Consider the following 21,204-nt stretch of genomic DNA (forward strand, 5'->3'; position numbering starts at 1 on the left):
ATTCCCCGCAACGATCCGGTGGAAACTGGCCAAGTTAGAGTCATCCCAATGGGCCGAATGGGGAAACATAGGGTTTTAGAAGGGGTAGCCCCACAGAAAGTAGGAAGAAAAGGGATCAAAAATTTCGATTGTATGTTTTGATGCAGATTGACGCAGAATCGTCCTACAAATCGATCAAGGTATTCCCCGCAAGGATCCGGAGGAAATTGACCAAGTTAGAGTCATCCCAAGGGGCCAAAGGGGGAAACATAGGGTTTTAGAAGGGGTAGTCCCACAGAAAATAGGAAGAATGGGATAAAAAATTTCGTTTGTAGGTTTTGATGCAGATTGACGCAGAATCGAACTACAAATCGATCAAGGTATTCCCCGCAAGTATCCGGTGGAAATTGGCCAAGTTAGAGTCATCCCAAGGGACCGAATGTGGAAACATAGGGTTTTAGAAGGGGTAGCCCCACAGAAAGTAGGAAGAAAAGGGATCAAAAATTTCGTTTGAGTGTTTTGATGCAGAGTGACGCAGAATCGTCCCACAAATCGATCAAGGTATTCCCCGCAACGATCCGGTGGAAACTGGCCAAGTTAGAGTCATCCCAAGGGGCCGAATGGGGAAACATAGGGTTTTAGAAGGGGTAGCCCCACAGAAAGTAGGAAGAAAAGGGATCAAAAATTTCGTTTGAGTGTTTTGATGCAGAGTGACGCAGAATCGTCCCACAAATCGATCAAGGTATTCCCAGCAACGATCCGGTGGAAACTGGCCAAGTTAGAGTCATCCCAAGGGGCCGAATGGGGAAACAGGATTTTAGAAGGGGTAGTCCCACAGAAAGTAGGAAGAAAATGGATGAAAAATTTCGTTTGTAGGTCTTGATGCAGATTGATGCAGAATCCTCCTACAAATCGATCAAGGTATTCCCCGGAAGGATCCGGCGGAAATTGGCCAAGTTAGAGGCATCCCAAGGGACCGAATGGGGAACCACATGGTTTTCGAAGGGGTAGCCCCACAGAAAGTGGGAAGAAATGGGGTGCAGATTGACGCAGAATCAAACTAAAAATCGATCAAAGATTCCCCGCAAGGATCCGGTGGAAATCGGCTAAGATAGAGACTTCGCGGGACGCTTTCGACAGAATCATAGTATCCTCTGAGAGGGTATAGGACCACGCAGGCAGCAGAGTCGGCTATTAGCCAACTTAAAGTCTAGACAGTGGAACTCAGGAGAGGACAGTGCATAACAAGCTCCTGGCGGCATCCAAGGCAACCGACGAAGCCGCCAGCCCCCACACGTGATCCCATGTCGTGGCTGTGCTGCGATGCGAGCGCTGTGTTCTTCTCGTGCAAATCTGTTTGGTTGGTTGACACTCTTCCCAACCAGTAGCTATACTCGACGGAGGCAGCGTCACTGCCATCGAAAAGTCACAAATAAGGTTGTCCTTCCAAACAAATTGTCGGCCAAAAGCATCCAAGTTCTATGTTGAAATTAATTAAAACCAAATTATAAACTTCATAAAAATATTTTATAGTAAGAGCATCTTGAGCTTCGCCGTCAGGTTAACCCGTCTTTTTCCGATTTTTTTTTTGGCTTCACTCCGCCTCTGTTCGGTTCAGTTTCGGGTGTTTTTGCTCGTTTTAAGCTTGTTTGTATGCTCTCCCGGGTTGGCCATTAATTATTTGACTCCTGTCTGGGAGGCAGGCGGCCTTTGTGTTTGTGTCGGCGTTCGCCTTTGTCTTTGCCTCAAACTATGGAAAGTCATAATTCGGGCTTCTGTGCGCGGGTATATTAGTGCATCTTTTCCAGCCTCCCTTGGCAGAGTACAGAGGGTTGCTTCAAGCCCCCAGATTTTCCAGCCCCAGCCCCAGCTCCTGGTTCGTCTGCCAGACTAACACGCCCCCGTGGTCTGTTTCTGATTTATGCCAGTCAAATTATGAAGGCAAATTTCTCTTGCTTTGATTTCGGGCTTTGAGTAATTGAATCTGCAGGAGGAGGACACCCTGCTGCGGTCTCGACGACTCTCGATTGTTGACTGTCGATGTGTGTTTGTCGTTGCCTGCTGATTGAACTTGCCCTTTTCCGGGCCCAACGGGTTCACAAAGAGGAGGGGAAGCGGTCTCAAGCCATCTCCGGCTGCGGTTGGTCTCAATTTACTCGCACATTTTATTAATTGCACAAGAGCAACCATTGTTGCTCATTCGATTGTGCTCCAGAGATACACGAGAATTGCATTTGTGCACTTGGCAGCAAATTTACATGCTTGTTGAAATTTGTGTTGCGGTTTCTGGCTCCGACTGAGAGAGCGACTCTGGAACCACAGAGGGGGCTGATTACGGCCATAAGCTGCCTGGATGGGCCGCACCTGCTGTCCAGGCTGCTGGCTCCAAGCGGAGGCTAATTCCGCAGCAATTGCCAATGGAGCGTTAATTGAATTAATAAAGAGTTGCCGGCCAGCGGAGCAAACATTTCGCGATGCAATGCTGATTTCCCGTGATTCATCTTTGTCAGTCGCAGAAAGGCGTAATTGATAAAAGTTAAGCCAGCCAGCCAGCCAACCAGCCAGTCAGACCGCCGCACATACGCCTGCGAACAAAAAGGATAACCAGACAGTGATTAAGTGCCTGGCTGCGTCAGTGCCGCGTTTGATTGATTATCAATTTCACCGAGTCCGCCTTAACAGACTCCGATTCGGGCTCCAGCCACGACTGCTGACCGGACGCCGGACATGGCCTGCATACTGCAACAGTGCATTGCCAATTTAAGAGTGTTGAAATTTATTGAACGGCCGGGCCCTTCCCCTGCACTGCAGTCCCCCTACAACCTGGCCGGCTTTCCTGTTTCCGCATCCTCTTCCGCTGGGGGCAACGAGTGCTACTTCCGTTGGGGTTTAAGAAATCTTGTTATATTTGTTTATCAATATGCAGTACTTTCAATATTTACCCACTTAGTACGAGAATTTCTCCAGACTTCTCCCTAGTAATTTGAATCTGCACCGGGGACCCAGTTCCCGACTCTGTTTAGCAACTCTTCGATTCCGTGCCTGCAATCCTCAATCCTCAATCCGCACGCCCATCCAACCAGATCCTTCTGGTCAGGTAGCTCGGACTGCTATCTGCAGTCGCTTTAAGTTCACTCGCACTTCATTGCACAAATTCTCCAGACCAGACTCGAGCACGTCTTATTTAGATTTATCCTGCCTGCTCCGCTTCAGTTGAGTTGTCGAATTCGTGCCTGCATCCGTATCTATGGGAGGCCCTTTGTGTGCGGCTGATATCTCTTTCGGCTTGGTGGCTATATCTTTAATATATTATTGAATATTTTGTGGCCTGGTCCGGAAATTGTACTAATGTCTAGCCGGTGCGGGCCACATCCTGTCCTGGTTGCCCCAGACGCCATGGCTGCCGACGCTGCAGCCTCCACATGCAAAAGTCACATAAATTTGTGCCCCTCTCTGCTGAGTCCCATTCTCGTCCTTGTGGCCTAATCCTTGCGCTCAGCATCTTGTGCCCAAATGTTGTTGGGCTCGCCTGCACAAGGAAAGTTTGCTGCGCGTTGGCTCCGCTATCTGTTGTCCTTGCTTTTAAGTTGCATGTCAGCGAGCATAAATCCTTCAGTGGAAAATGCTCGCTCCGCTGCATCTGGAGCACACACATTTCTGGAGCTACGTACTGCCACAAGTGCCTGATAGCGCGGAGGAGCTGTAAGCTGTAGCGAGGAGAAATTATTGGCCGAACCCAACCCGCTGCATTATGTGCGCCATAAATATTTATAACTTCTAAGCGTAAAGGGCAAGCGCTCGAAGCGGAATCGATCCGGATTCCAATTCGGCTGCCAGTCTGGAGTCCGACTGACAAGAGATATGTGTGGGAGCCGCTGCGAGAGACGGTCTTGGACAGTTCGATTAGTCAGCTAATGGAGGTGCACTGCGGCCTTTGTTACCTGCTTGGAGATGATTCACTTCAGGTAGCCTTCGTCTTTGTCCCTGACTTCCAATCCTCAAATTGATTTCTCTGAGTCACTTGTCTTAAGAGCCACCCGTCTCTATAAGTATAAACTTCCGTAACTCTTTTACCACTAATCGTTTAAATTTCAAATATTGGTCCAAGGTTCCCGTTCCTGTAGTCGCTCCAGTTTTTAAACGCAAGCAGATAAGTGCTCTTTCGTATTGCCTCTACTGCGCTGTTCCGGCTATCTCCCCAAAGGCATCTCAGGAGTCTGTGATTTAATTGTTGCTTAGTGGATTTTCGCAGCATCAACGCTGGATAAGGGCAAGCCAAGCGGAAACGGAAATGGCGCACCGTGCACACTTATCTCGGCTCCCAGCTCCTGGATATCTCACTTCCTGTGCGTGTTCGCATTTCTGCTAAAGGATGTGCCCGCGCAAATTGCGTGCTGTGGCGTAATCGAAATAAATTATGGACCGCACTTACGCTGCGGCCAGCGCCCGCGACCACAGCTCATGGTTCGGGCGCATCTGTACTTTCCGGAGCGATGAGAGCTTTTAGCGTTCCGGTCGTGTTTGTTTGGCTTTAATTGGCGGCAGGGTTTAGTCGGCGACAGTGGAAGTTTGTCCGGCAATTAGGGGCAGGTAATAGAGCCCCCGACGTGTGCTATTATCCTGGTTATTATTTTATTCCGTCTTTTGTGGCCCCGCAGGGCAAACGCATTGGCCGTAACGATATGTCATTGATTTCCAGTTAAGCGAGCCACGACAAGAAGCTCCGTATCGAAGGCGTCCCCCTTGGCAGCCATTACGCACTGCTGGCAGAATGTCCTTCTCGCCTGGCTGTGTCGCTCCATCTTCATGTGTCGTCAAGCGCCTTGGGGCCATGATATATTACGCCTGTCTGCTTGTCTTGTTTATTTGCCGAACGGACGACGAAACGGGGGATGCTGGGTGGAAATTTTTATTGTTATGACGCATATCCTCCTGCGTAGAAATTGAGACGCTCTTGATTTCCTGGTGATTTATTGTTGTTTCGGCCAGCCATCCAAATTGATTGAATATTTACTAAACGTCTCCGGCAGTGCCTTCTAAACGGTTTACAGCTGCGCCGGCTCCATCGATCCCAAGCCGAATCGATTGCTTTGAACTTCGGAGCGAGTGTGGGGCTGAGGCGTCTGCAAAAAAGTCAATTTTGTTAATCAACACGAACGACTTAATCCAAATTGAATGAACTCGAACCTGGGTGCGCTCCCAAAGCGGATCAGCCGCTACACATCATCCGGATCCGGGCCAAATGCGAGAAATAAAAGCAGGCGCAAATTTACACATTTTTCGCATTTCTGCACCAGAAACCAGGGCGGGTGCTGGGACCATCCCCATATTTTTTTTATCTCGCCTTCCTCTTTTTTCCACTACGAAGCGTTTGCCAATAAGTGACTACGAACCGAACTGAACTGAACGAAACCGAACCGAAACAAATCGGCTCAAGGCTCACAGCGCTCAGGTGAGAGCCCAGAGGCCTAAAAAAGCGAAAATTGAAAAACGCAGCTGCCAGGGCCATAATAAAGCCCCAAACACACAGCAAAAAGTAAGGAGCTTCTGCTTCTGGTTACAACAAGTTAAATACCCTTCCAAAAATGTCTGAAATTTAAGCCTATACTGGTTTCATCAATGAGGCCTAATTACTAAAAAATAGCTGTCTGTGACTTTTAAGTAAAAAATTAAGACTAACATTGAAAATAAATTTAAATTAAAGAACCAAACATACCCGCTCTTCATATCCTGAAACGCACATACACAACAGGGACTGAGAGGAAGAGTGAATTGCGTTTTTGCAGGGCAGTTGAGGGCGAGTGGGAGTGGCACTGGCCCCATCCCACATCCCACAGCCCGCTTCCTACTGCCCATAGCCGGCTCAGCCACGCTTGAGGTGATAATGTAATAAGCACTTTTTATGACCCTGCCGGATTTAGACCTAAAATTCCACTCCACTTCGAAATCCGAAGGGCATTGTTCTGTCTGAAAAGTTCGCTAGTTTTTCGTCGACCAGCAGGCATATCCGGGACGTTGGGGCCAGACCCCGCCTCCGGACCCGGGTCCTTTACCGCCATTTTTTATGGCCAGCTAGGATTTAGATTTTAGCCTGCAGTTGTTTGAGCTCAGCCGAACATATTGTTCCCTGTTTCTTCCTTTTATATTTTTTGTATGAAAGCAGAAATCGACTAATTGGTGGCATTCGCATTTCTGCAGTCCCGGCAAGAGGTGCTCCGTGGGACATCCGCTCTTACGGGTGCAAGCGAGTGCGAATTGATAAATAGGAGAGCTCGTCACTTACCGACTTGGATTATTGGAAGATGAAGTTCCCTAAGGCAAAAAGAAATTATATATTTATTCTGTAAACCCAAAATCAACACACCTTTGTATCTGCCAAGCTGAAGGACAAAAAATATAGGAGCAAGTTTTCCTTTCGAGGAAGTGAACTTATCCCGGCTTGCGTCTGGTGGTTCTTTGAGTTCTTCACTCTCACTGACTGAAACAATACTTTCTTTCAAATTTACCTCAATAATTTAAACACTCAATTTTGTTTTTATTTACAAGCTTTGTTGTTTATGACGCGAGGATCTTAAAAATGGCGTCGGGAGATGGACCAATGTCGATAAATAGTTTCGATATGTTATCTATTCACAATAGATCCTCTCTGCTTAAACCTATTTTTATAGGTATCGCATTGCTATACCACAGCGTACAGCCCTTTTTTGCTTCTAATAAGTTTGGGCTATACAACCGGTTAGCTAACACTTGTCTAGAACCACCAGAAAATCTTTTATGAAAACTATCGATTGCCATGTTCTGCAGCGATAACTATTCGAAATCGAGTGATGGGGGTTCCCCTTTTTGGGAAACCTTTCCCACTGCTACCAAATCGCAAAACCAGACATATTTTCCAGGCCTGGATGGCCATTAAATGGGACCCATGTGGCACAATGTTTTCCGCATTTAAGACTCTTAAGTGATTAAGCGACAGGCCGAGGGTTTGTATATATGTATGCATGTACGTATGGTGGTACTGTACATGCATCAAACATACTATCATTAATATAAAAATGAAATTACCTTGTCCAACGACAGTTGCCATTAAAAGGGAAAGAAAAGGACGAGAATCCCGCCCCACCTCCATCCCAGCAGCTCTCTGTTGCCTTGAGTGCGCGGTGCGCTTCATCAAATTGAAAAATGTCAACGATAGAGCCGGAAAATGGGAAATCAGAGAACAATGCGGCACGGGAGACAGGTATGAGGAGGAAGACTGAAACTTGGAACTGGCGGAAAAGGTAAACGGCCACGCCCCCAGGGTGTTGTCTTGTTGTTCCTGGAGAGCGTTCTGTTGTGGACGCGGCCCAGATGCATTGACAATCGACAAATGAGGAAAGATAATGCAGGGCATTAATCTTGCTACCAGCAATTTGTCAGTGTGCCTCGGCTTGGACTCCTTCGCTTCGAGAAATGCCAGTTGCAGTTCGAATTTCTCGTATTTGTGGATCTTAGCAGAGTCGGAACGGAGTGGCCCCAAGGGGTACATCTCTTCACAGGGACCCAGAAGTCTTGAAGCAGGAAAGTATGTTCTTCAAGCTAAATCACCGTACTCATATTTGCAAGATATTGCAGAGCTCCGAAGGGCACTTACCTGCACTGAACCCCCTTCGAAGGGCTTCCATCCTACCACACTGCGGCCGAGAGTCCGAAGGTTTGTCCCTGTCGCTTCTAAACGTTGCCTTCATCAATTAATTTACAATTTGCCAGACATCCGTGTCCGCATTTGCAGTCTCCAGCTCCTCTCGTCTCTGCGCTTTATCCTGTGCTTCTGTGTGGTCAGCTTGGCATACTTTTTCTAGTCCTCTGCTGGCCCACTAATGGCCATGTCCTTGCGCCACCCCCTTGACTTCGCCCTCCACAGGCCCTGCTGCCGTAAATTGCATTGGTTGCCAACTTGTTGAAAGGCGGAGCGAACTTAAATGCTTTTTAATGTTTTTCCCGTGCAGCGGAACCCACTTAAGGTCATTGAAAGTGCACTGGGGGAAACGATTGCAGGTTTATCGCTTTTCAAATGTTCAAATGTCATCACCGTTTGGGGCACGTTGCTGAGATATGGCCAGAATCAATGATCTTTTAGCTATGTCCTTTTAGTTTGTAGTTCGTAGAAGGACTTCGAAACCTTCGAAAACTGTGTCAATGGAGTTTCGAAAACAAATTTGGTAAAGTTAATTTTTTGTAATGTAGCAGAGCAGACTGGTGCTGTGAACCCCGTTTAATGGTCACAATTTAGCTTTTAATTAGATTGCTAAATTTGTTTTCAAACCATTTTGCTCGGTCGTGCGGACAGCGCATACAAATTCGATGCCCGAAAACGGAAAACCCTTGAGAGAGGTCCTCGCCTCCTTCCGTATTTTGGCCCGGAATTAGAGTGCTTACGGTTTTTCATTCTAATTGTTTTTGTGCGGCCAAGACGTCGCTACCAACCGAGGACCACCCAGCCCCCCTGGGCTGCCGTGTCGCTGATTTATTTATTTCTATTTGGCTGTTATTTTGCTGCTTCTGTTGCCGCTACGAATTTATTTTTTATTTTGTCTTCCACCAAACCAAGCGAGCGCAATTGCGGTCGTCTGCCCACGGAAAGCCCCCAAAAGCCCCGACAGACCCCGCCGCTGCAACGTTGTCTGCGTGCCGTGCTCTAGTTTTCTATTTTTGCTTTCCCGGCCGTAATGGCAACCTTAATCACGTAATGATTTTGAGCGAGAGGCGCGGGTGGGTGTCCGAATTCTGTGTGCTCCCATCCTCCTGCTACACCGCCTTCTCCATCTGCGCCAGCTCCTTGCTGTTTGCTCATTCATCTCGGGTCTTGTTTTTGTATTCCGCATTTCGCGTTTCGTATTTTCGCAATTGGCACAAATCTCGGCGTACTCGCCAAACGCTAATGGCCAAATGCTGTGGCGCTAATTGAAATTACATTTCTTAAAGTTAAATATTTAATTGAGAGAGCTACCAGCGGCAGGCGCAGGACTCAGCCTCGAAACTCGGGACTGGCTCGAGTGCCCCTGAGTACTGGAGGACTGGGCTCTTCAAAAGTTTTCGGTTTAATTTTCACAATCATTAGGAACTGCTTTAATATTTAAAGCCCTTAAGAGCTTCATTGGCTGTAACAGCAATGAATGGCCCTCTTTGACCCAATTCCCATTTTCGGGTCGGATAATGCATTGTCTGTGAGAACTCGTTCAAAAATTCTCTGCCGTCTAGCTTCAAATATTTACAAAATGGGTCACCTAATTGTCTGTTTAGTGAAGTGCCCTCTTTATGATGTTGATTCTGAAAGTCCCTACCACTAGCTAATTATTTCCAAGCAACCACATTTCTGTTGTGCCGTGGAATGTATACAAAATATACACTTTTGTTGGTGCAACACAATAGGAGAGAGTTGGGGTTGGCTAGACTGACTTCAATAGCATCTTGCAGCATCATCGATTCCTTTTCATTTGGAGACCCATCCGACCTTTCGGCGTCTTTCATGTCAATCCCCCGGTGGCAGGCGTCGTCGCACGTCGGACCTTGCAACATGGCCTGCAACTCGGCTTGTTGCTTTCCCCAGGGAATGTGGGACCAGGCCCGAAAAAGGATGACGACCACCGATGCCGATTGCCGATGTGGCATGCTTAGAATGCTCATCACGGAAGCGTCGCCAAATCCTAATTGCATTTGTCTGATTGCACTCGATGCTGCAGCTGCAGCCTCTCCGATATCTGCAATGCTGCTGTGCGAAGTCGGAGCTGGAAGCATGAGCTTCTGATGGTGATGCTGATTCATTAAATTGGTGCCCCCATCCCCCGTGGTCCTCCGCTCCACAACCTCTCGGTCTTATGACAGGAACATGTAAATGCCATTTACTGTTTCCATTTGGAACTCCCTCTCTGCTGCCATTGTCTTCTTGTCGTCATTGTCGTGGCTGGGATTGCTCAGGGCTGTCTTTCGGTCTTCTGGCTCAATTGAAATTCCATTTAATGTAATTTGAGTGCCATCATTCATGCCTCAGATAACGGCAGCGGGCGAGGGTGATTTTTGGTTAGTCTGAGATTACGTTTAACACGATTTCACGGCTGTCAGAGCGGGCGAGGCCCAGGATTGATGGATGCCGTCCACCGGTCGGCCGGACGGCATTTCCAGGAACACAAACATCTTCTGGCCCGACCTCGTTCTCCGATTGTGCCCTCAGCCTGGGACTGAACATCAAACAACAAACACGCATTTCCCAATCGCGTTTCCTGCTATGCTGTGTGGAGTTTATTTAGAGGCTGTGACCCAAATATGTGTGCCGGACTGGACTGCAGTGGATGCAGCGGCAGAACCGCTGTCCAGATACCCATCTGCCTAGATACAGATACTTTGGCAGCTGATTCATGCATCTCGCATTTCGACACGTCCGACAATGCGTAAACAATGGCCCAAAACAGTGGGCAGGGGGAAAATGCGAAAACACATTGCCGCCCAGCAGGTAGCAGGTTGGGAAAGTTTCCCAATTTCCCGGCGTGCTGCGAGCGTGTTGCCCACACGTCTTGCTTATTTCCCGCACCCAATTGCTGGCTTCATTAGAAATTGCCAGAGCCCCGCCGAAAATATAATTTATGCATGCTCCTGACACAAAACCCAAAGGGTTCAGGTCGAGGACAACCAGCTGAAGAAACAACAAGCGGCCAGATGGTGTGCGGTATTTCGGAATGGCCCATACCCAGCAGGTTAGTTTTAAGCGAGACTGAGGCAAAGACTCACTCGGAAAAATAAATGGTAAGATCAGCAATAAACTCCTTACTTCCTAACCAAAGTAATAATAAGTTAATCCTCTCACTGGCCACCAAGAACCTGCTGGTTGGAAGTAGTATACCCCGCGAACTCCCCAGTACTGGGTACAATTGGCAACCAACAAAAGCAGCAACATGGAAGCTGACGACACTAATTAAAAATGTTGGCCAACCCTTCAAATGGCTCATGCGGCGACTGACAAGCACAGAGCTCTGGACCACAGGGCCGAGAATGGGATCAGGAGCAGGAGCAGGGACTAAAGCCAACGCTGCGGCCGTTGCTGAAATTGAAAAGCTGGCTAAATCCGCTAAACTCCCAAACAACCCGTCATCGCAGCAAAACAAACACCACGTCAGGGTCAGAAGGAGCTGGGGCAGGACACCTTCCGACCTTGCCCGACCCGCGGCCCATTGATGATGTTGTTAATGGAAAAAATCTCAACACCCTTTTGCCACACTCGCACAAACACTGGGCTGGGGAGGGGACAAGCTCTGGAGAGACTGAAAGAGACAGCAGGATCCAGAGAGTCAAACAATGGCGCGTAATTTTACGAAATTTACATTCCTTAATTAATCTTGTTTGCGCTGCGGCAGTTGCCAGTTGTCTGCCGGCTCCTGCACCACCTTGGCAGGACACCTCCCACGAGCCACCCCTTGTGTGTGTGTGTGTGCTTGGGTTTTGGGGTTTCATCCGCTTGTGGATCTGCTGCCTCTGGGGGCAACTAACACCAAGCCACGCTAATGACATTCACGGCACAAGATGTCAGTCGAGGGGGCCGACATATCCTGCTGTTGCTGCCTTATTAACCCACATGTATATATTTCAGGGGATGCGACTAAATATCCTGTTGCCTAATGAACCCTTCTCGGCCGGGAGTCGAGCTCTGGGTCGGGTTGGCTCCTCCAGGTTGCACGTTGCGATTCTCGCTTTAATCAACAATTTGCGTACGCGGGACATGTGACATTTATTGAAATTCTAGCTGAGCCAGAAAGGGGAGCCTCGGCAGCATCAGCTGAGAGCAATTTAAACTCAATTTCGAGTCTGAGACACTGCGACGCTGAGACTCCGAGACCGAGCTAAGCTGTCTAGTAAATTGCTCCGGCAAGATGAGCCGGCAGATGAGCTCGTGTGAGCAGCGTAAGTGGTGATGATTAAATTGGATCCAAGGCGAGATCCGAGGGGTGCCTGTTAAAAGAAACTAGCTCTGGGACTGCTGCAAGAATAAAAATTAAATTGGATCAAAGCATTGGTAAAGGAACCTACAAAGAAGCACCATCAAGAGCCAATTACGGGCAGAGGGACATGTGTAGAGCTGATTTCATTTGCAGGACTAAATCCCTTGCAAGTGAAATGAAGCAAATTAAATGAGAAAATAAGAAACAAAACTGCCTGAAACAAGCAAGCGGGCTGCTTAGAAAGTGCAACACTTTCTGCAGATCTTTGAAAAATGGCATTAATTGCGGCATTCCGGAGTTGCTGCGTGAGCGTGGCTAGCCTAAATTGAACCTCGGACTGGAAACCTGCCTCGGGATCCATCAGCCTCGTGCGTGAGCGGGACTTTCACCTGGACTCTTGCCACTCGTGACTGAAATTGGCCATTTCTCACTCGCTTTTGCCAATTTTGCAGCTGTCACAACTCTCCGGAGCCAACTCAAAACCAAATCCAAAGCCGAGCCCCTTAAGGCGATTGTCGTTGCTCGAGAGGTGTTGCCTTAGCTGTCCAGGAAATCCACAAGCACATACATGTCGTACCGCAGATCCGCCAGATACCAGAGGCAGAGATACAAAGATATACGGATGCACAAGCCACACATGCTAGCGTGTTGAGCTCGAGCTTTGAGTCTAGTCCGGCATAAGCTGCAGATAAATGATCGGCAGGCCGGCAGCGCCCACACAGCGGATTAGTGTGCTCGTCCCCCGGGCGGAGATGGACATGGAAGTGGAAATGGAAACGGAATGCGAGTCCGAGTCCGGTTGCTCCCAAGCTCTACAAACAAATCTTTCAGAGCTTGGCGTTGGTCATTAGCCCGGAACCGGCTGCCGCAAAATGCGCGGCATTGTGGCAAACTTTTCCATGCCTCGTTATGAATATGCAACATTTATATAAATTGTCACGTTTATTGCAGTCAGACTGCCCCAGCCCAGTGTGTGCGGCTGCATCTGTCATTCTGCCAAATGTAAAAGCTGAAGTTCACTTCCAGGAGACATATCTCGTAATACCCTGCCAACAACTGAAAGAGTTGAAATCCTCCTCAGATTATTGCCCAAAAATTAGGGGAAGAGGTCCATCCAAGCTAGAAGCATGATATTGAAAAACATAGCCTTATCAAGATATTATATTAAAATCAGTTTATTGTTCTTTTGGTTCAACATGTACCCCAAAGGAAGCGTACATCAAAGCAACTTACAGTCCTGTGCAACTAGACGTGCAGGCCCGCTTCTGGTGGAACGCGCTTTTGTTGAACGTTGATTGCAATCATAATTTATAAATGTTGCCGACAGTTGCCGGGTGCCCCGATGTTGCAGTGGCCGCTACCTTCCATATTTCGCCATCAATAAATAAATATTGTCTGTCTGTCGGTCTGGTCAGTTCTGGAGCGATGGCCAGAGGTCCGCAGTCAAAGCCTGGCCATTAGTAAGTGATTTGGTGACTTTTTCCAATCTAATTGAATGTGGCGGGCAGCCAGGTCCCCGGCCAGAGGCTTTAAGAGAGCGCAGAGAGCTCTTTAAACTGCCAGGCAGACGAAGTGTTTCTGGCTCTGCTGTCTGGTAGTTTGCACTTTTTCATTCACTCTTTGGCCGGGTTTAATCGCTGCCAGCTCAGTCTAGTTGCGAACTGTTTGCCTTCCCATCAGGATACCCAAGCCCGCTCCCGCTCCCGCTCCCGGTCCCATGCCCATTCCCGTTCCCAGTTTCTGCTCCCATTTCGCGCTGGTCAAGTGTTGTGGTTGCCATTTGTTTGTGCCAGAAAGCCGCATCAGCAGTGGCGGAGCTCTTGGGTTTTCTAGTGATTTACTATGTCGAGGCAAGGGGCATGGGGCATGGGGCACGGGCGTGGGGCAGGGACAGGCGGGGAACGTGGCGTATGAGTGATGCTGCATGCATATTCATATACATTGAGATTCATTGTATTTGCGCTGCATTTCCGCAGTATTTTGTATTTTATCTGCTTTGTTCATGTTCGTTCTACTTACGACTTTTCCGCAATTTCCCTCTTTTTCGCTTTTTATGACCCCCCCAGGGAGGGCCAGGATGGGGGTGTGCTGCTGTCATATTGCTCGCCTCAGCTGGGGCTTTAAGCAGATTTATTTTCAATTAAACAAGCTCATAACTTGGCCAACAACTTGGCGCAACTTGGCAGGCTCTTCGTTAGGCTTCGACTTTGGCTCCAGATTCTCTAGTGTCCTGTGTCCTATGTCCTACGAACTGTGTGCCGTGGTCCGTGTCCTGGCCTTGTTGCCGGCTTAATTTTCGCCACAAATTCAATTTATTTGAGATACACCTAATCCACAAAAGCAAACTTGATTTATCAACATAAATATTTTGCATACAATGTGCGAGTCGAGCTTTCGGTCACCCCAAGCCCCAAACGCCCCAGAACCCCCTGATAATGCATTTCGGCTCCGGTTTTTGTTCCATTGTTGTTATTTTGTGCATCTCGATGTGTGTGCTGAACGAAATTCAATTTTAATGCACTTGAATGGATTTCAACAGCGCTTAGTTGACTTGATTACGGGCCTTTGGCTTTGGCTTTGGCTTTGGCTCTGGCCTCGGTTTCGGTTCGGACTCGGTCCATAGAATTTCATTTGCTTTATGGATTTTACTATTCCGGGTAGCCAGAGCCATTTTTCCCTTGGCTCTTAAGCAGTGCAGCAAATCAAACACTTCAGCAACTCCACAAAAGTCGAAATTCTTCGTACTTTTGTGGAAAATGTTTGTCAAGCTGCCAGCGCCACGAAGCCACTTGTCCGTATCTGTAAGTATTTGTCATAACGCATATAATTTCAAGAGCCGCCCTCAAGAGGGACCGAGGGTGTATGTACATATGCAGATGCGGATGCGGAGTGTAATGCTAAATACATGCCATGCAAATGCTGATGATAATGCAAATGAAATTATTTTTACAACATTCTCTCTCAACCCGGCACTTTTCCTTCCCATTCACGCCTCGAGCTTTCCAGCTCCAGCTCCACCCAGTTGCAATATAAATTATCATTTGCCCGATGTTTTTGCTTTCTGGCTCCTCATTTTGATTTTGGGAGCTTCACACACATGTAATGCCAGGACATGGCCCTAATGTCCGCTCCCCGAGTGGATAGTGGGAATACGAACACTAGAGGCACCCCTTAGGATCCAGCAATTGTGGGTGCATATTTAAGGGGAGAGAAAACTTTCAGAACCGTAAAAGAAAGTATTTTAAAAAGTAAGGTCTGTGCTGTGAATGTCCCCCGGTATGCTTGCTGACTGATATACCGACGGGCTTAGAATGTTTAGTTGTGCCACCTGAAAACTGGATACTAAACTACATGGTATGTGCCCATTCCAAAGGATCCTGCTCCCTCATAAGTCATTTGAAAAACAAATGCCCTGACTATTGTCGGCCAGCCGCAAAGGCTATAAAGCTGACAAATGTCGAACAGCAGATACATAGATACGTCGGAGTACATGGGTCTGGAGAAGGGGCACAACCACGGATCGCAGGTACTCATAAAACTGTCCAAATGTCAATATTCCGGAGTCACGACGAAGCAGAGCCGAAAAATGCTTTTCAGGCCGCGTTTGCTTTGATTTCAGTTGCCGGGCTGGCTGACTGACTGGCTGACTGCTAGGGGAGTGGGAGGATGGAGGGATGCGGGCCAGGACTTATTTGTTGCTGTCTGGGAAACACCTTGGCCGAGCAATTTCAATTTGTCCCCGCAGCCGACAACAAGAAAATGAACATGTCAACGGCACACGTCGGATATGGACTTGGATTTGGCTTTGGCTTTCCCTCTCGGATTGAGGTGCACGGCAAGAAACACCCTCAGTAACTGGGGCTAGCTTGTCTTTCCGGAAGCCGGCACCCCACAAGTCTTTCTCTCAGTGCTATGTTTGTGGCTCAGTTAACCTGTCGGCTCTGCTCGGCTGCTCAAATTCGTTGCGCTTCGATTCGATTCGATTCGGTTTTTTTGGCAACTTTGTAAATATTACAAAATTTAGGTGTCTCGCTTGGTGAGTACGGCAATGAAATATTTATGCACATACACACACGGCGGGCACTGTATCCTGGCTCTGTGTGCGAGTGTCTCTGCCTCTGCCTCTGCCTGTGTTTGTTTTTGCCCCGTTCTGCGCAAATATAAACCGACCGCAGTCGACAGTCGCAAGGGGGCGGGAGGCGGTGGTGCTGGTGGGGCGGCTTCTGACTGACTGGGCCTGCCAGTTGTCTGATAAACAGACAATTTGCCAAAGTGGATACGTGCATGGCGCGTATAATTTTGGGGCGCACCTGAGCCCGCTTTCTCCTTTCCCCTTTCGGTGCCCGGTGCCGTGCCGTATGTTTGGCCTAGACCCCGAGAGGAGCAACAGGAGCAGCAACAATTTCCTCTGTGGCTGTATTTTGCGGTTGTGGACTTTAGCTTGATGAGTGTATCTCGTGTGCGAGCTCGGGTGTGTGCTTAGATGGTTAGTTTGGCTGATGGGGCGACGTTGACGGGCCAAAGTGACTTCAACGGCCGGAGCTTTAAAGAGCCTCCGCCTTAGCCTTTAAGCGGGCAAGAATTGGCAGCCGCCCAGCGGTTGTTCCTCGCTGTGTCACAGCTTACTTTGTGTAGGACGCCCAATCCCCGTCAAGTCTCCGTCTGCATTTCAATTTCATGTTTGAAATTCGAAAACTCCCGCCGGTTGTATGCGTCACTGCGCCCACCCAGCCCGGCCGCCCACCATAAGAATCTCCGGCGTAACTTTTACGATTTTAATCGTGGAAATTTATGGCATTTTTCTCGCACGATTTCCCCGCGGACGCCGAAACCTCCGCCAGCCACAATGTATACCCGTATACACGGAATATATACATATATTCGGAAATAAATAAATGATGAAAACAAACACCCCAACCGCACACAGCAACACGGCCATAAAACTAAACTTTGGCCGCTAGTTTGGCCGGCCAAATATGTACATACATATTCGAATTCGGATCTGCATGTTCTGATGGGTCGGTGGAATATTCGGCCAAAGTCAGCGCCGCCGCGAATCCGCAACCGCCGCGGATTCGGGGCTCGGATTGCCGCTCATAATTTTTGCATTTGCAGCATAATAAATTTAAGCCCGGCCGGGCATTTTGCGCCAATGAGTTATGGCTTCGGCGAATCGAAAGCGAAGTTGACTAACCAGGAGCTTGTATTTTCCGCTTTTTCCAGGTGAACGCGGGCAGCTTGTCCGAACAGGCCGGACTACAGCCCGGCGATGCGGTGATCAAGATCAATGACGTGGATGTCTTCAATTTCCGGCACAAGGACGCGCAGGACATTGTGGTGCGCTCCGGCAACAACTTTGTCATCACAGTGCAGCGGTAAGTGCTTTCCTTGCTAGCTCTTCCGACGGCCTCCCTAATGCATCCTTTTCCCCATCCAGCGGTGGCTCCACCTGGCGGCCGCAAGTGACGCCCACCGGTAACGTGCCGCAGCCCAACTCGCCGTATCTGCAGACGGTGACGAAGACTTCTCTGGCTCACAAGCAGCAGGACAGCCAGCACATCGGCTGTGGCTACAACAACGCGGCCCGTCCCTTCGTGAGTGTTCTAATTTGCAATCATGGGGACACCGGGAGAAAGCTCTTTGTGGAGAGTCCCTTGGGAAAACTATGGCGATTAGGGTGGGAGCTACTTTCTCTCGGTGTACACGGAGAACCCGGGGTATCTAGAACTCACCACATCATTTATAAAATTCATAAACTGGCAACCCAAAGTTGGGAATGCGGAAAGTTTTAGTTGCCACACAACCGCCCAGCTGATGCTGACGTCCTGATGATGACCAATGATGTTGATAGTTAGTTTCAGGGCCCCCTTCCCCACTGGGCGATTATTTTGTTGTCTGTCTGTGGCTTTTCATATTCATTCATTTCATTTTCGGCTGGGCTGGGTTAGGGCAACAAAACTCCACCACCCAATCACCCAACCACCCAACCACCCCACTGTATGAGTTGACAACATTTGCATTTATACGATGTCTGTCTGTCTGCCTGGCTGACGCTCGGTTTGTTTGTGCGTAGTTTTGAAAAGTGTCAGAATGAGTAATGAATATGAGTGCTAGGATTATTTGCCTGGCAAGAATTAATGTGCGAAGGGTCCTCGCACTCCTACACAGTCCCATCCTCACACCCGAAGCACACACATCAGGGATATGCCATGCATAGTAATACCCGGTGTCGCTCTCCTTGGGTAGAGGAGGATGGGGTCTGCGTCGTATTTGCATGTATTTTATTGTTATGAATTTGTGTAATAATAGCTCCAGCCACTGACAATAATGGCAACAACAAGAGACCAAATTGATTTGGGATCATTTTATGAGCCAAGTTTCTGGCATAAAGACATGCAGAGAATATAGTTTTCCAACAAAATAAATCTACTGCTCAGACTCATCACGGAACCCAGAATCAGGCTCGCAGCGAAGGCAATAATTTGCAATTACGATAAGTGCGTGGGCAGGGCTTCCCTTCTTTGTAGTCCGTTTTTGCGGCTTTTTTCCAGAAACTTCGCTCATTTCACACCTTCCCAGTCCTCTGGCAAGTTTTCATGTATTTTCCCCCTTCCAGGCCAACGGCGGCGACGGCGGCGTGAAGAGCATTGTCAATAAACAATACAACACCCCGGTTGGCATTTACAGCGATGAATCTATTGCGGAAACACTCTCGGCCCAGGCGGAGGTTTTGGCCGGCGGTGTGCTCGGGTAAGTTTTTCCGGCCAGAGTCCGTCCGTCCGGCAGTCCGAGAGGGCCCGGACGAAGCGGCAACAAACAACTGTCTGGGCCACAGCCGTGACAGTGCAAAATATCAGGAAAAGTTTTACTTAAAAATGTTCTTGCTCTCTGGCTTGCTTGGCTCGACTTTCTACTCGAAGAGTGGAAGGAAAAAGAAAACAGAAAGCGAAGCAAACAGAAATCAAGGAAAAGGAACGCAGAACAACCGCATGCCGGTCCGAGTGGCGAGTGCAATTTGGCAAATGATAGCCAACATGGCTAGGAACGCAGTCTGGCCAAGTGCCCGTCGACGACTTTGCGGGCCAAAATGCACGCGTGGGACCGGTCGCCTTTAGCGCTTAATTTCTTTGGGGGATTCGCGGCCAACGGGGCGGATGCGTAACAATCTCGTTGCCGCCACTCACTCACTTAGCGGATAGCATACTTTCCGGCGCTGGCCGAATGGCGAGTGTGGCGGGGCAAAAGTATGCCGCGCTATTCGTTCTTGATTTAAAAATAATCTTTAAAAGACCCTAAATCTGTTCCTTCTTCTTTTCAGCGTCAACTTCAAGAAGAACGAGAAGGAATACCAGGCCGACCGGTCCGAGGTCCTGAAGTTCCTGCGCGAGGAGGAAACTGGCCAGTCCACTCCAGGTAAAGATGCCAACTACGAGCTGGCCCGCCTGCTGCTCATCCTGAACGATGGCGCCAATCCGTTCGTGTCCGATGGACTAGGCGATTAGAGGGCAGGATTAAAGCGGGCGGCAGGCGGGTGGGCACTCTGCCAGGTCAGCCAGCTAGTCAGGGCCAGTCTTTTTTAAAAACGCCCACCAGGGACCTTGAAAAGTGTGCTTCTACAAAGTGTAACTCAAATCTTTTGAATTTTCTCGTCCAACCCATCAGACCAGCAGAAGGAGATGGACTTTCGTTTTCTCTATGTGAAGACAAAGTTCTAGTCTCGCACACTTTCCGAAAGCCACCCAGTCATATCTACATATATTTCTTATATTAACCAACAGTTTCAAAGTCACGTATTAAGTCAAAGTAGATATTAAAGTATTATTTATTACCAGGCAGGCAGCACGAGGGGTTTCAAGTTTTTAGATAGTTATTGATTGTTTGTTTGTGTTTAGGGTCTGGTCGGAGGGCTGGTTTCACTTTTTGTTTAGCTCATCTCTGTATCAATGAATGTCATCCAATGCTGAAACAAACTATCCAAGACACTTCTGGACCCCCATCGCATCCCGATCTGTCTCCGTCTGTCTATCTTTCTGACTAACCCATGTGTGTATTTAAAATCTTTTACATAAAACCAACAACACAACAACTACAATCACAATCATCACACTCACAAGCATTCGGAAAATACGAGCATGATGCACCTCAGCAACAGCCACAACAGCAATACGAACAGCATCAGCATCAACAACAGCAACACTACTACCAGCAACAGCAACAGCAACAGCAACAGCAACAGCAACAGCAGCAGCAGCAGCAACAGCAGCAGCAACTGCAGCAGTCGAGCGCCACTCGCCATGTCAGCGCCCCCGTCACCAACCCCAATAAGCCCCCCAGTACCGGCGGACTCCCGACTGGCCAGAACATTTGCACCGAGTGCGAGCGCCTCATTACGTAAGTGATGTCACCCGATCCCGTGTAGCGTCCACTGTGCAGAGTCCATTGTGTATGCCCATTGACTAACACACAGCCCGGTGCATTTGTGACTAATTGCTAGGAGTTTCGAGCGGGGTTAAGGCTCTCAGGCCGGTCTTTATTCTGTAAGCAGTAGGGTTATCGTATTCGTAGCTTTGCGATGAGGTCAATCTGAAGATGTGGCAGGAGGATAATTTATCTGTAGCGCTTTCCCAATTACTTATTGACTTTTCCTGGCGGTTGCTCGAGCAGAGCCCCACAGCCCGGCCAACTTCTACTGGACGCAGAGCCACGCCATAGGCGGAAATGAGCGACGCACTCCGCTGCACCACCAGCACCAGCAGGACGAGCGGATCGGGGTGCCCCTGCAGTCCAACACCCTGGCCCCCGAAGCTCCCCACCGGCCCAGCTTGCCGGTGGCCCAGAAGAAGGAGGACGTGGAGACGGAGCAGCCCCAGCAGGAGGATCCTCGCATCATCGTGCTACCGATCTGCCCCGCCCTCCAGGGGCCCGAGTACAAGGCAGAGATGGAGGCGGCGGCGGCGGCCCTGGCCAGCGACCACGACGGGCGACCACGTCCTCTGTCCGCCAGCGGACATCCGGCGTGCCAATTGTGCGGCGTGGGCATTGTGTAAGGATTTGTTCGACGCTCCATGATAATTCATGCGTCTGATTCCCCCGTCCCAGCCCCAGTCCTCGCATCCAGTCCTCATCAGCCCCCTCCCCGACGTGTCTGCATTTTTTAATTCGCTTTTATTCCACGAAGTCAATTGTTTGCAATTCACGCGCCATCCCAGAGCCACCTGATCCAGACCACGGGACTCGCATCATTTGTATTAATTTGTAT

General features: G+C 48.9%; 2 protein-coding genes across 27 annotated transcripts in view; one reads left to right on the forward strand and one right to left on the reverse strand.

Annotated features, from left to right (window-relative positions):
- LOC6494363 (uncharacterized protein DDB_G0283357-like) overlaps positions 1-6,593 on the reverse strand; it is a 28,325-nt gene extending 21,732 nt beyond the window's left edge. Inside the window, exons 1-2 of the mRNA XM_032450794.2 lie at positions 6,344-6,593; positions 6,263-6,291 (exon numbers count right to left, since the gene is read on the reverse strand). The gene's annotated coding sequence lies outside the window, so the exon portion shown is untranslated. The remainder of the gene's footprint in view (positions 1-6,262; positions 6,292-6,343) is intronic.
- The window catches only part of LOC6496214 (PDZ and LIM domain protein Zasp), a 52,240-nt gene that overhangs the window by 15,551 nt on the left and 15,485 nt on the right, over positions 1-21,204 (forward strand). For 14 of the 26 annotated variants that reach the window (XM_044715288.1, XM_044715291.1, XM_044715287.1 and 11 more), the window contains exons 3-7: positions 17,169-17,320; positions 17,383-17,539; positions 18,562-18,695; positions 19,264-19,358; positions 20,610-20,988. In XM_044715288.1, coding sequence (XP_044571223.1) covers positions 17,169-17,320; positions 17,383-17,539; positions 18,562-18,695; positions 19,264-19,358; positions 20,610-20,988 — 917 coding nt within the window. Of the gene's footprint in view, positions 1-17,168; positions 17,321-17,382; positions 17,540-18,561; positions 18,696-19,263; positions 19,359-19,607; positions 19,785-20,059; positions 20,337-20,609; positions 20,989-21,204 lie in introns of those variants that run through there. The other 12 variants (XM_044715289.1, XM_032450786.2, XM_032450780.2 and 9 more) reach the window with 2 other exon arrangements.

This window comes from Drosophila ananassae, chromosome 3L (genome assembly GCF_017639315.1).
Source record: "Drosophila ananassae strain 14024-0371.13 chromosome 3L, ASM1763931v2, whole genome shotgun sequence".
Taxonomy (NCBI): Eukaryota; Metazoa; Arthropoda; class Insecta; order Diptera; family Drosophilidae; genus Drosophila; species Drosophila ananassae.